The 14709-nt window shown below is 42.2% G+C and overlaps 1 protein-coding gene across 4 annotated transcripts in view; it reads left to right on the top strand.

Moving 5' to 3' along the window:
* CREB5 (cAMP responsive element binding protein 5) overlaps window positions 1-14709 on the top strand; it is a 412090-nt gene that overhangs the window by 152014 nt on the left and 245367 nt on the right. For all 4 annotated transcript variants that reach the window (XM_030857422.2, XM_030857420.2, XM_060305480.1 and 1 more), the window contains one exon: window positions 9325-9497. In XM_030857422.2, coding sequence (XP_030713282.1) covers window positions 9325-9497 — 173 coding nt within the window. The remainder of the gene's footprint in view (window positions 1-9324; window positions 9498-14709) is intronic.

Here is a 14709-nt window from a genome sequence, read left to right as displayed (position 1 = left end):
TAAGAGGTGATAAAGCTCTGGAACTTGTGGGAAAGCAAAGAAAACAGCTATGGGAATCGTTATGGAGGTAGAATCAACAGACTGAAGAAGTTAAGAAGGATCATGTGCTTAATGGCGGATCAGATGCAAACCCAGACCTGTTGACTAGCCCTTTGCCCTCCAGACTGTGGTCTCATCAGCTCTAGATGATGCGTCTTTCCCTCTTTCTAGTGTGTGTGTGAGAAGGTATTTTTCTGACTCATTTGTTTTTCATCCCCTTCTTTCCCTGGATTTCCATATTCCCTCTAAACTGTAGGTCCTCTAAGAGAGTGCCCACTTTTCCTTTTTTGTCTTTCCACAGTATTAGTTACACTTACTATGTATTCACTCAGCAAACATCTATGTGACAGGTGACAGGCATTGTATTAGGCCCTGAGGACAATGATACGAAATCACACCCTGTCCCTGTAACCAAAGTGTTCACAGCTAGAAGGGGAAAACTGACCTGAAGTATATAAGTAAATGTACCCGTGTGTTACAGGAGCTTTGAAAGAAGTATGTATGGGATAAGATGGAGGACAGAGGAGTGGTTAATTATAATATGGTGACGTGGAAATAATGATGACAGTTACACATTGTGATGTGCTATAAAGGCAAGGATTGGGGTGCTGAGGTAGAAGATAACAGGGGGATGGATATCTCTAGCTAGGGAGGTAGTGTTAGCATTGGTAGTCATCATGATAATAATAATTATAATAATGGCTACTGACACTTATTGGACATTTAATGTGTCCAACATTGCACTCAGCTCTGTATTTACATTACTTAAATTAATCTTTATAAAAATCTTACAAGGTAGGGTTGTTCCTATGTGACAAATGAGAAAAATAAAGAGAGGCTGTAAACTTGCCCAAGATCACACATCATTCATTTCTTCACCGAATAATTGAATTTATTGCACATCTACGAAGTGCATGACACTGGCTGTTGTGAGATGAACATGGACTATTCCCTCCTCCAAGTTTCCTGGAGGAAGCATTTGTGAAAATAAGTCAGGCTTTCTAATGGAGTTGTGGACAAAGCACTGTGGGAGAGCAGAGCAGGGAACCAACGGGGCCAGAAGGAGTGGGGGAAGGCTTCATAGAGGAGGGAGCGTCAGAGCTGGATTTGATGAATGAATTGACTGCAGAGAGGAAGTGCTATGTGCCAAGGTGAAAAAGAGACATGAAATGGTGTGGGATAGTCAAGAAGCATTGAGGTCTGTGTGTGTGAGTGGTAGGGGAGGGGCTGGGGAGGATGGGTTGCCAGGAGGTGGTGTGGGAAAGATTGATGGGGACCAGGTTGTAAAAGGCTGAAGTCAATGGGAAGGTACACATAGGAGGTTATGGATGTCCAGCAGAAGTGTTTAAGCAGGCTGGTGCTGTGAAGGAATGCACAGCTTTCTGGAAGAAGATTCTTGAGAAATGAGGAACCTTACCAGTTAGCAGTACAATGTACAGTATCATTTTCAGTGGAGTTAAATGAATTTCTAATTTCCAGGATATCTGTATATATCTGTATATACAGCAGCCCCAGAAATTTGCTCCACTGTAATTCTAATAACCTGAATGAAATCCTAGTGCCGTTTCATTTGTTCTATCCCAGAAGATGATGTTTAGCAGAAGCAACCAAGACGGTAACGTGGGAGATAAGAGCAGAGACACGGACAGTCCAAGGCACTGAGAATCTGAACAGGAAGGAGCAGGATCTTTGAGAGACACCCCAAAACTCTTTCTCACAGTCAAGGGTGGCACCTGAGAAGACATTTATTGTCTTGAGCATTTTACTACAGTACTAAATGAATAGCTATAAAATGCTTACAGGGATGCTTCAGGGCTCTGCTGCCTCAAACCCAGTATTAGAAAGAATAACAGAGGTCTGGGATTGGAGGAGAGCATGGACCAGTCAGACGGATCTTGCTGTTCTGTATCCTGCAGACTGATGTCTAGAGCCCCAGTCAGGGAGACTGCCGGCTTCCTGGAAATGTGTGAGTGGGCCAAGGCCACTGAGGGTTACGTCAGTGTGCGAGCTGCCTTTCTGCCCATTGCAAGAGAAGTTGCCTTAGAAGTTGAACTTGGTCCAGACGTCAGAGAAATGGTCTCTTTCTCAGGCTTTCCCTGAGCTCTTGGAACTCTTAAGGAAGGTGAACTAACATCAAAGAGTGAGCTAGTGATGGTTGCTTGTTTGTTTTGGTAATTTGATAAAAGTGTTGATCAACACTTTTTGAACTGCAGCCTTCCCTCCCTAATCCTAATCTGCACTATTCATTGTAAATCAGTTTAGAAATGCCTATGCAGCCAACATGACCTCGAGACAAGGGTCGCTAATCAGTCACTTTGAAATAGATTAATGGTGTATTCCCAGGCTTTGCTAGGTGTGAAGACAGTGGTGATGACATTGATCCAAATCAATGGTATGATAGATAGACTGTAGTTCTCAGGATCACATACCAGCATCAGTTAATAACTTCTTTTAATGTCCATAGAAAGGATATCAGGTATACTTCATTTTTTACCGTGTCACTTTCCGCTAGAAAATATTTTTACAGAGAGACTATAGAGGCAGTGTGGCTTAGTAGGTAACAGCCTGGATTCTGAAGCCAAACTGCCTAGTTCCGAGCTTCTCCACTTACTGGTTGTGTGACTTTGAGGACACTTAACCTCTCTGTGCCTCAGTTTCCTCATCTGTAAAATGGGGATAATAATCATACCAAACTCCTAGGCTGATGATAAGGATTAAATGAGTTTTCTGACGTGGTCATGCTGTGTTAGTGTTAGCCATTATTTATAATATTTCCATTAATATCAGTCATAGGGAGTAGCCACCCAGAATGAACCATTACTCTCTGAGCTTCCCATTCTAAACTTTACTAAAAGGAAAGAAGTACACATTTGCTGTCAGGCACTATGATGGAACATTTATTATCTCACGTGAAACTCTACAATCCGGCCCATTAGATGATTATCTCCATTTTAAAGATGAGGAAGGTATGGCTCAGAGAACTTAAATAACATGCCCCAGATGATATAGAGCTGAAGTGAACTTGAGCCCAATTGCAGTTCTCATGTTTTCCTTCTGTACTTTTGTTCCTTTTAGAATTCTCCAGGGATAAGTAGCAAACTCTGAAAAAGCAGAATTAAAAGTGCATGTCAACGCTGGCATTTTCACAGTACCCTGTGCTCTCTTCTCCCTTCCTCTCCTGCAGAGGTTGCCTGAGATGGTGTCTTATCTTATGTGGTCCATCTTGCACTGTGTGACTATGCCAAGGAGAGAGAGGCAGCCTGCGTGTCCCCTGGTCTCCCCCAGCCCCCTGCCTTGCCTCCTCTAATACCTCACTGGTTCCTCTGTCATGGAGCAGCCCACCCTCTCAGTAAGATTCAAAACACTCCTACTGTTCCAGCTCCCGAGAGCACCAGAAAGGAGTCAACACCCTCTAGAATCCCTCCTACACCTCCAGAGAGCCTAGTGCCTTCCAGAAGATTAGAACCTTTGTTACTCTGTGAAAGTCTCAGACATCTTTTGGATGCAGTTCCTCGATGTTTACATCTGGGAAGTTCTGAAAGTCTTCATAACTGCCCGGGCATCATTAAGATGCAGACAATTCTGAGATTGCACAACTCAGCTTGTAAACACATGTCGGGATGACCCTGGCTCTTTATAGAGAAACTTACAAAGTTTCTACACCTTGGCAGTTGGAAAGAATATAGATTTGAAGATAACATTTTGGTACTTCATGGGAATCAACATCATTTTGCCTCTATGCTCCAACCTTCACTTTCTCTGGTGGTCCACCTCCCTTCATCCTTCATTACCACACCCTAAAATTATAGTTGTTTGTAAGAGCATGGACGTACATTCATATACATCAGGTTGTTTTTTGCATATCGTATTCCAAGCCCATGCATGCAGGACAATTACCACTCTACCTCCAGCTCACTGACTATGCAGTGAAGACTCATTATTACCCTGGTTCTCATCCCATTCATGCCCTTTATGTCTCAGAACAACAGTGAATGGAGAGCGAGGTATATTGCAGGGCATGAAGGGAATAAGAAGGCCAAGGACATGGGGATAAATTTGAACTAAGGAGGGGAAAATTTAGGTGAAGATGGTTTGTCTGAGGAGCTTATCATCTTTGATGTTTGAGAAATTTTACTTTTTGTTAGCTGTTTCTTGAATCATGATCCTTGGGTCTGGTGGAAAACTGTAATTTTTGGAAGGCTTATTTCTGCAAAAGCTTATGGTTATGGAGAAAAATCCATGTTTGTAGGCCCGTGAATCAGAGTCTAAGGAGTCTGTTTGGATATTTAGTGTCTCATAAAATGTAACGTAGAAAAGAGTTGTGGAGCATCAGAGCTGTAAAAGGTCATGGAGACCATGTGGTCCTCACCCCTCCTTCTAGTGATGAGGCTGTGAAGCCAAGGGAAGCTGAATGATTTATGCAGGTTACATGGCTACAAGGAGGGTTAGAGAGACTGAGGTAGAAGAGACCTCCTGACTCCTAAACCAGTATATTTTCAACATTATCACACGTTACTAATCATTTGGAAGCATTTGAACCAAAGTATGAACCGTGTGTTATGAGAGAATCTTAGCAAGAAGAGACCTTGGAGGTCATCTAGTGCCATCTCCCTCCTGATGCAAGAATCCTCTTGGTGACATTAACAGATGGCACTACTCCCTACTGATGCTAGGAAGCTTAGTGCTTTATAAGGCAACTTGTTTTATCTTTGCCTATCCCTACATATTGGTAAATTTACCCCAACAAAAGGTCGAATTTCTATTTTTAAAGCCTCTGTCCAGAAGGAGTGAGTGTGGCCAAAGGGGAATGGAATGGTATTAGTGATGGTGTAGAGTTTTACTCCTAATGTAAGGATAACAATGCCTATCTTGTAGGGCCAGTGTGAGGATCAGAGGTGCAGTTTATAAAGTGTCTACCATAATAGCTGCTTCAATAGGTACTCAAATTTTAGTTATTGTTGGCTTTTGTCATCATGATCCCATTTTTTGAAATTATGCCCTCTGGAGCGACATAGACTATGTCTAATCCCGCAAATATTTGGAAGGCAGTTAGCATGACCTCTAAGCCTTCTTTTCTTCAGACTAAATATTCCCTGATTCTTCTACCATTCTTCCTGTGATGCATTTTGGATGCCTCCGTTGCTTTCATTCCCTCCTGTTTGTCAATTTTCCCCTTAAACTGTGGTGGCCAAATGCGGTCAGTCCGATGTGCTTGACAGTAGAATAATTACATCCCTTGATCTGGACATCGCACTTCTCCTACAACAACCTAGATTTATGTTAGCATTTTTGGAGGCCAGATCACACAGTTGGCTCAAGTAAAACCTTGTTCTACTATCCAGAATGTTAGCGACGTCTCCCAACATTGTGTCAACCACAGATTTGACAAGCATGATTTTTACATCTTCATCCAAGCGGTTGATAAAAATGTTGAACAAGAAAAGGCCAAAGGCTGAGCCTCCCGGAACACCTCTGATCCTTCCCTGCATATTGACATCCAACCGCTGTTTGGGGACGTTGTTGCACTGTGTGACTATGCCGTCACCAGCTCCAAGTCTACTCACCTATGCTAACAAAAATGACTCAGCAAGATATAGTCATTCTTTGTGTTTTTGAAATTGGATATTTATTTAAAGATAAAATACCATTCTTTTACCAAGGAAGACAGGTTTTGAACCCATAATTGGGAAAATGTGAACTCAGAAGTAATTTCATGTTTGAGTTACTATGTAATGCTGAAAGAAAACAAAAAAACAACTTCTCTTAATGTGAAATGATAATGCTCGCTTAAATTTGTTTATTTTTCCAAAATGTTTTGAAATTATTCTCTGGGTCTGGGGGAAGGAGGCTGGAGAATTTGCAGATTTCATGCGTTGGGGAGAAAGGAGATTTTTGAAATATTAGGATATAACTTTCAAGAGCTTTTTCCATCTCTGGTGGAGATCACAGAGACAAAGAGATCTCTTAAAAATGTTGGTGGGGGAGGGTGTGAAGTATATCCTAGATAGTCTTTTTTGATTCTTTTTAATGGTTCTCAGAGAAGATTCTTAAACTTTTTGAGGGGAGAGTTATTTCTTTCTCTCATTTAATGTGCTTTATGCTGAAGAAATCAAACCAGTGTCTTTGCACCAGGTTTCAAAATTTTTGAACAAGTTTTTCTTGGTCTCCATGGTGGAGGTTAAGAACGATTATGGACATACCATTTGAGCCAAAGTGCTTAAAGACTTGAAGCTCGTTTCTTGGTATCTTCCTTGAAGGGCTCGTTTAATGTTTTCTCAAAGGCTTTACTTTCTAATCTACGTTCCACGTTTGTGGCTTTCTTCTTAATTCTGATCCTGTCTATGTCTCTACCCCATAATCAAACAAGTATGTTAACATCTAACATATCTTAACATCTTTTATTGTGATCATGCTTTGAGATTTCAAGATAAATAGACAAAAGAGTTAGCATTCTCAAAAATCGCCCAAGTAATAAAAGATAAGATTTCATTATACTGAATATTCTAGGAATGTCATTTTATAATTTACTCATTCTCTCACTATTTACTGCAAGCCTATTGTGCCAGGCACTGATCTGGGCCACGGAGACTCAATGGGAAGTAAAGTTGGACTTAGTCTCTTCTCTCATTGTGCTTATATTCTAGAGGGAGAAACAGATATTGATCAAATAATCGAAGACAATTGTAAACTTGTGAAAAGTGCTATGAAGGAGGGGGAGGTGGTGCCCTTCATTGGAGAGGTCAGGGAAGGCTTTCTCTCATGATGCTTAGTTTGTGATTTGAAGGTGGAGTCTGGGGAAGAGTACAGGTGGCAGAAAACAGCATATTCAGCTCTGTGCTGAAATGGAGCATCTTCAGTATGAGAGCAGGAAAATTCATGCAGGTGGAGTGAATCGCAGAGAGCCAGAGTGAAGGTGGTATGAGATGAGCAGGGGAGGTAGGAAGGGTGTCATACAGGCCTTGGAGGTAACACTGAGAGTGCTGTCGGGGTCTTCTGAATCATGAGAAGCCACCTAAGAAGCATGGAGAGGGTGGGCCATGTAGCTGGATTTGTGTGCGATGAGATCAGTTTTGCCTTTTGAAAGGGTGACTGTGGCTGTATTATGGGAAAGAGGAGGAAGGGAAATCAAGTGAATGACCAGGGACCAGTTAGGAGAGCACTTGTTTAATCCAGGAAAGAAGATGGTGGTTGGGTGGAAGTTGGTGGAAAAAGAGACGGAAAGAGAAGGATGCTTACATTGAATTTATGGTACTTGGGGACTACATGTGGGGGTGATAGAAAAGAGGTGCCAAAGGAGGGTTCAGACATTTTATATTATTGTTTGTGAACTTAAAGAGAATATTATTTTAAAAATTGTATAGCTCTATTGATAACGTTCACTAGCACAGCACAACAGGAATAATAAAAAGAGAGTCAGAAATCCTTCTGTGCCTCAGATGTATTATTGACAAAGGATGAAAAATTTCAAACATCTTTAAGGATCTAAACACTGGAAAAATAATACTTACAATGTTTACTTCATCACAACCTCACTAAGACCTAGAGAAAGAAGTTGGTGAAGGTTCACTTTCGAAAGAAATAACGATTATCTTTATTTTCGCTATTACTTTTAGTTTGATTCTCTACGCCTCTAGATCCTATAAAAAGGACTCAAGCGTATCCCTGTGCTGCCACCCCAATACAAATCACCATTTCCTTTCATCTCACTTTAAGCAACCACAATATTTTCCCACATCAGAAAAACCTTCCAGTATATAAGGGGAGCCTTTGAATCATGTGTGTGTGTCTAAGTCTGTTCATGCCTTTGGGATCTCAAGACAACAGTCGGCTTACAGTCTAAGCCAGGTGCCCAGTTGCCATCTGGGCTCCTGACAAGCTGTGTGGTTAGGGTATAGAAATCAGAAACCTGGGAAAGGTGCAGCGTGATGAACACAAGCACCCCCGATACCATATATGTTATCACCGTCATTTAACACACAGTGCAGGAAATCCTGTTCTTTCCAGAAGAACTTCAAAGAACCACTATTAGTAGTGCTGGGTAACTTTTTTTCTTTTTTCTTTGCCAAAGCGCAGACAGATAGATATTTTTCCTCTAGTAAATTGCTAGTGACACTCCCATTTCTTTCCTGTCATCCTCAACCCATTGTCCAACTGACCTCTCAGATTTCCCTACCCTTCAAGGCTGAAGGGCTGTACCTGGCTGTTTCCAGAGGCCCACTGAGTTATGTTGCTTTGCCCTGAACTTTCTTTTTCTCTTCTAGGTTCTGAGTTTCTCACATTTCAGCCCCACCATGTTGATCAGCCCTCTTCCGCCTCAGTGTGAATCCTCTCTTGTTGTCCCATTGACATTCTTTTCTAGGAAGAGCTGTCTTTTAAGCCAGCTTTATCATGCATATTTTACCTTAGTTTTGAATTTTAAACAAAGAAACCTTCGTTCAAGTCATCAGAAATAAATACATGATATTAGGTCCCTCAAGTGACTCAGTTGTGTCATTATTTTCTTCACTACTTTCATGCAGTGTTTGTTTACTAACTGCCTACTGTGCTCTGAGCACCATGGATAGAATAATGAACACAAACATTCTATATTCTTGAGGAAAAGACCATGAACAAGTAAACAGACGAGAAATCATTGTCAGTATTCCATTCTTCCACCAAATTCTTAGAGATTGATTTTATGGAAATACAGCAGAGTTGTAACTCTCACTCCTGTCATTGGATCCCAGACACCCTGTTGTCTTTTCCAGTCGTTCATCCTCAGTCCCCAGGTTGTTGAGCTTGGGTCATGAGTACCCAGATTATGATTTGGAAAAATAGTTTCCTGGAAAAAAAGAAGAGGTGGTTAGTCTTATAGGACTGAAAAAGAAAAAATAACAAGTGTGCTTGTCATTCAAAGCAGGGTGCTGAATGGCTCTTCTCTAAATCATAGTGTTATGCACTTACCACAGAAATCATTTTCAAATGCAATATATATCACACCAAGTCAGAGCAGATATGCACTAAACATCCCTGATGTAAACCTCCCATTGGGATGGCGGCAGGGTGATTAGCGAACTTCCAGGTATTTTCTTATGTGCTTTCCTCTTAAGGTGGATAGTTATTTTTCATCTCATCGTAGCTGTAAGTTGTAACAAAGATAAATGGACCCGTGGCTTGCCAGAAGCCATAACTGTATTTAGTTGACATGACCAGATTCCCCATTTTGGCCTTTGAGAGCTTGAGAGTAGACTGAAGCATTCACCTCTTCTGACCCTTTTCCCTCTGTCTTCTGTCTTCTCTGGGCAGAATATCTCGATGCATAACACCGTTGGTGGGGCCATGGTGGGGCCTGGAGCTCACCAGCTTGGCAGCACCCGGATGCCCAACCATGACACCAGCGTTGTGATTCAGCAAGCCATGCCGTCACCCCAGTCCAGCTCTGTCATCACACAGGCACCTTCCACCAACCGCCAGATCGGGTAAGGAGACCTCTTCGCTGTCTCTGGGTCCTGGCTGGAGCTCAGGGAATGTTCTAGACTTTCTCCTAGTTTCTAGTCCTCAGGTTGGATAAGACAGAAGTTGGTTTTCCTGGCTGGTGTGATATTGCCTAGAGCTCAGAGTGATGTTTTTGATGGGAGAAGGGAAGAGGGAGTCTCTGTTTGGTGGAAGCTCTTTGACCCTGACTTTGGGGAGAAAAGCAAGTCATTCTGTGTCATTGTTTCTTCAAACAAGATTCTTGAACTTCAAGATGACCATGGGGAAACCCCATGGATGTTGCGAGCAGAGCATGGTTCTCAGGACAAATGCTTGAGGATGGCGGAGGGAAGTGTCACCTGCCCAGCCTCCTCCCTAACAGAGTATGTCCCTCCATTCCTAAGGTCTAAGCCCATCACCTGTGTCTTTGGTGTATTTCCATGGTCCTCCTTCCCTCTGATCATTTCTTCTGTGCTTCTCTTCCTTTTTAATACCTTCTCATTAGCTCTCCTCTCTCTCTGCATTGGTCCATATTCATTCCTGGAGTAGACAAATCAAAGAAAGCAGGCCCTATCCCTCTCATTTATGTAAAAAAGAACAACACTGAGGCATTGAGAAAAATAGGTAGAATGCTCCCAGACACTGTGTATTATGGGATGGAAAGAGAGCTCACTTCTGAGTATCAGGTGATAGGTCTCGGCCCTTGTTACTCAGAGTGTGGTCAGAGGACCGGCAGCGTGTGTATTACCCAGGCGCTTCTTAGAAATGCAGGATCTCTAGCCCAGCTTCCTTCTCTCCAGAATGAGGATGGTGTCTCTTCTTTCCACCCTCACAAGAGTAAAGTGAAAAGGAAATAAAAGATTTAAGAGTGCTTGGGATCTTAGAAAGAAAAGGTAGTAACTTAAGCCAAAGAGCTATGATAAATTTATGTTGCTGGATGCTGAGAACTGCTTGCTCTCTGTTCCCAGAATTCTCTGTTTAAAATAGGAAAGGGAGCTTGCTGTGTTTGGTATACGCCATCAGAATTAGTTTGAATATTCCATTGAATAATAGATGCAGTGATTTTAAGAAAAATATTAGAAGCTGTCCCACTATTTGTCAGTCTGTCTTTTCCCTTTCTTGTTTTAAATGCTTGTAAGAATTCCACACCAACAGGGAGCACTAGGGACAATGGCTTATCCCTCCTTAGAATGCTCTAGAAAGGGTAGCTTGTCTCTCACATTTCTCAACTCATCAGGATGGGTTGTGACGTATGAAGATGAATCTTAACAAGTGGAAGTTGTGGGTGATGACTGTGCTGTGAGTTTGCCATGGGTACCTTTGGTTTCCCATTCAAGAAAGTTAATCTGGCCATTTGAATGCGTGGCTTTGTTGGAAGAAGCCAATGCTAAATTCGCAAGTGTCTCTGTTAAAGATTTCTTTTCTTCTCAGATGACTGTGGGAGCCAATGTTGCACCACCTAAAGCAAAAACCTATAATATACTAAGAGGGTGGGGTCGTTAAAGACAGCATTTCAATCTCAAGGGACTCCTTCACTCCAGGGGCTTGGCTTTGGGCAAACAATTCACAGTTAGGCAAGCTAATTGTAATTATTTTATTTTCCTTTCAAGGGGAGAAAAACATAAAATGTGCTAGAGTTTACTAGCAGTTTTACAGCATTCCTTCTCCCCTGGAGTTCTGCTTCCTGCCCCACGGCTGCCCTCTTGCAGGACCTTAGTATCTGGCCATTGTTAGTACAATGCTGGTGTTTGTGAAACAATCATTTAAGGGTTAGCACTAAATTCTAAGATGGGTATTGACTCTGTCAGTAATGTACCCAGCTGGCCCAGGGCTGTACAGTTGGATGACATTCCTAGGCTGTGTCACTGCCCTGACAGGTGCGGGTGTTTCTCTGTTACATGTGACCTCCCGACCCACTCTGTCTTCTCGTTTATTCCCAATCCTGGGGTGTTATGTGTCTCTCCTGGTGTGTTCTAGGAGATAATGGTCACTTTTAGGACTCTATCTTGTTGCCGAGCTTGAAGGAAGCTGTTTCTTTGCTTCACATCCTTCCCTGTTGTGCTTACCATGTTGATTCCAACCCCTACTTCCTGTCATTTCCATTTTCTCCACGTGACCCATCTAAAACCTTGCCCGGATGATCATGGGGGCTCAGCAAGTAACAACCCAACCCATCTCACCAGTGGATTCAGAATGAAACTCTAGGTGGTAACATTTGGGGATGGTTGACTCTTAGTTCTCTCAGCAAAGAGGAAATGAGTACTTATTTTAAAACATGAGTTCCCTCTGGAGACTGTGTCTTTAAATGAGCATTTGAAATTGCAGATAGTTTTCTTTTTTTTTCTCTGAGGCTGCACAGAACCATATTGTAGTAATATTCTGATTTTTATCACAACCTCAAATATTTAAGTGTCAAAATCTGGCCAAGCCACCTGCAAATGTTTGCCATGGCTACTGGCCAACAAAAACAGCAAACAGCAATGAAAGTCTTCATTCAGGCTCAGCACTTAAGCTGCATCCAGCCAGAGAGGCTGGGACCCACCTGTGCCCACGCACAGGGCTCTTTTGCTGCGGCCAGTGGGTGTGTTCACGACTAGAACTTTGCGGGAGAGGGAGGGGGCTGCCTGTCTCCTATTCCCCCCTTTTCTTCCCTTCGACTAGTGCTCGGCTTCTGTTGCCAATCCCACTTTTGTTCTCCTTTCTGCCACTACCCCGCTTCATGTTGTATTTAAACTTAGCGGTTTGAATGGATTGGGAGTGATATTGACATGAAGGACGGGGAAATGAGAGTAGTGCCTGTTCTCAGGGAAGATTTGGGGGACAAAGTTTATGCATCCTTGTGTGCGCATTTGATTTTCGTACTTTTGGAGCAGGCATTGAGCCAAAGTAGAACAAAATGAGTGTGTATGCAAAAATCTGAAGAAATAAGGTTATAAAAGTAGGTAGACAAACCACATGGGCAACTTTCAGTGCATCCCATGTCCCCCCCAACACACACCATGCCGATGCCCAGTTCTGTCCAAGTAGCACTTTTATCCCAATAGAAACTGGAGGTAAGTATAAATATCCCAAATTGCACTCGTGTGGTTAGGCAGCCTAGACAATCACACAGCGCTAGAGAGTGTAGGAGGCATCCCCAAACTAGTGACTACTTGTGCTTAGTCAAACGGGCAGACGCTCTGTCGGAAAGAGTGTCTTTGGCTGATTGATGGTAGCATTTTAGGAGATAAGTTTTCCAGGTGAAAAAAAAAAAAGAGTGAGCCATGGGCTGTGGGAGAGACAGAAAACAAGCATGTGTTAAATATAGATGAAATCGATTCAGGCTTGGACCAAATATGTGGCAGATTCCAAGCAGTATCTCTACTCCAGTCATTTTTATTAGATATCATGTAACAGGCTCATTAATTCAGGACCAAGTCTGCAAAACCCGGGAAAATGGTGGATGAGTAGGTAACAGTAATGCAAATGCTCTCTGTCTCTTCTTCTGTCTTTTTCTCTCTTTATCTCTCTCTCTCTCCTCATATGAGACATTTTTGTAGGAGCCAGTAATCAGTTACGTAGGTGGCTATAATCTTAATACACCCCAGCCTTCCTAAAGAAGCCGATTTCTCTTTATGGAGTCAATGTTATTAGATAATTCATGCTCAGTAATTCTTCAGGAGAACTGTGAAGATAATATAGAGTGTAGAGGTCTACAAAAATGGATGTCAGTACAGAGTTCTGACGGGTTATGGGAGGCACTGCCAAAATATTCCACAAAATTTCTTCCTGCTTTCAAAATGCTCCATAGATTTAGTTCTCTGTATGGAATTGGGCAAATACATAAGCTCTTTAGATTACTGGTGACAATTATTTGACAATAATTGTTCACAATGGAGGCGTGATACATCTAACATCAGAATATACAAGTGTTCCTACCAAGGCTGATATTTGCACAAAAGGTATCTGGTCCATTGTGGAATATTCTAGTTAAGATATCAGGAAACTAGAAAATATGTTCAACAGCGTGTGTATATGAAACCTCTCCCTGATTATATGCCGGTTTTAGTCCTGGCAAATATATGTTTGTGTGATGTGCAGCTCTATTAGCTGTTTGGTCATAAGCTCTATTTGCATGAAGCTGTCCTTAGGCAATGTAGACCTAAAACTTAGCCAGAAATTTGTATAAAATATTGTAGAAGCAAATCTTGTTTTATGTAAAAATAAAAAGGAACTGATACTCATCATAAATTGTATTTCTCACAGCTTTTACGTGATTCTTTAATAATAATACTAATGAAAAGAAGAGCTTATCCCATCTCAGAACTTGTTGGCATAAAAAGCAACACCACCTTGCCTATCGGGGAGAGTCATGTGGCTTTGTTGTATGAGTTGTCGTTGCTGCTTGAGGTGTCCATCGAGATGGGAATGTTAATTGATTCGAAGGTTTTTGTGTTATTGTTGCTCTGAAAAAAAAAAAAAGGAGAGTGGTCAATAAATGATGCCATCACAGAAAGGCGCCAATTAAAGAAGCCTTAGATAACAAAGCAGGTTACAGTTTAAGAATGTGCTTGCTCTGTAAGTGCATAGGTGTATAAATCCATTATTAAGAGTTTTCTTAAACTCCACAAACCAACGGAACATGATTAAGAGTGTCACTGCCCACAACTGGGCAGTGCTAGCGGCGTCCAGGCCAGCCTCTTCCTGCTAGAGGCAGCAGCTGGCAGGCCCCGGCTTATCACTGGCCGCCCCTGCCCCCTACCCTTCTCCAGGACAGCCTGAAGCCTCCTTTGAGTAATTCAGAACAGAAGCCATCATTTCCTGCTTTGTGTTTTGCTGAATATCACGGCCGTGAACATTGCTTTATTGTTAGAAAGTTGCTGGATCTTTCACAGCGCCGAGAACATTTACGAGGGCCCTTCAAGGGGATGCTTTCTGGGAGGGTTGACGGACTTAACCATATGGCTCCCGTTAAACCCCATACAGAGCCTTGAGAAATTACCTCTGACAAGGGGGCCAGCAGCCTTCCACTCACAGAGTTTTATGTGTGGAATGAAACATTAAGTACTGATACTTGAGGAAATATAAGGTTTCTTAACATTCAAAAGTTGTAATACCACATGGTATTGTGGCCAGATGAAGGAGGCAGAGCCAGAACACCAGAGCACATGGCTGCATATTCCAAGAAGCAGAAAAACACCCCTGCTCTCCTCTCTGAATCTGGTTCTTGCCTGTGAT

Source organism: Globicephala melas, chromosome 9 (assembly GCF_963455315.2).
Source record: "Globicephala melas chromosome 9, mGloMel1.2, whole genome shotgun sequence".
Taxonomy (NCBI): domain Eukaryota; kingdom Metazoa; phylum Chordata; class Mammalia; order Artiodactyla; family Delphinidae; genus Globicephala; species Globicephala melas.
The sequence above is the reverse complement of the archived record's forward strand: the minus strand, read 5'-3'. Positions and strand labels throughout refer to the sequence as shown.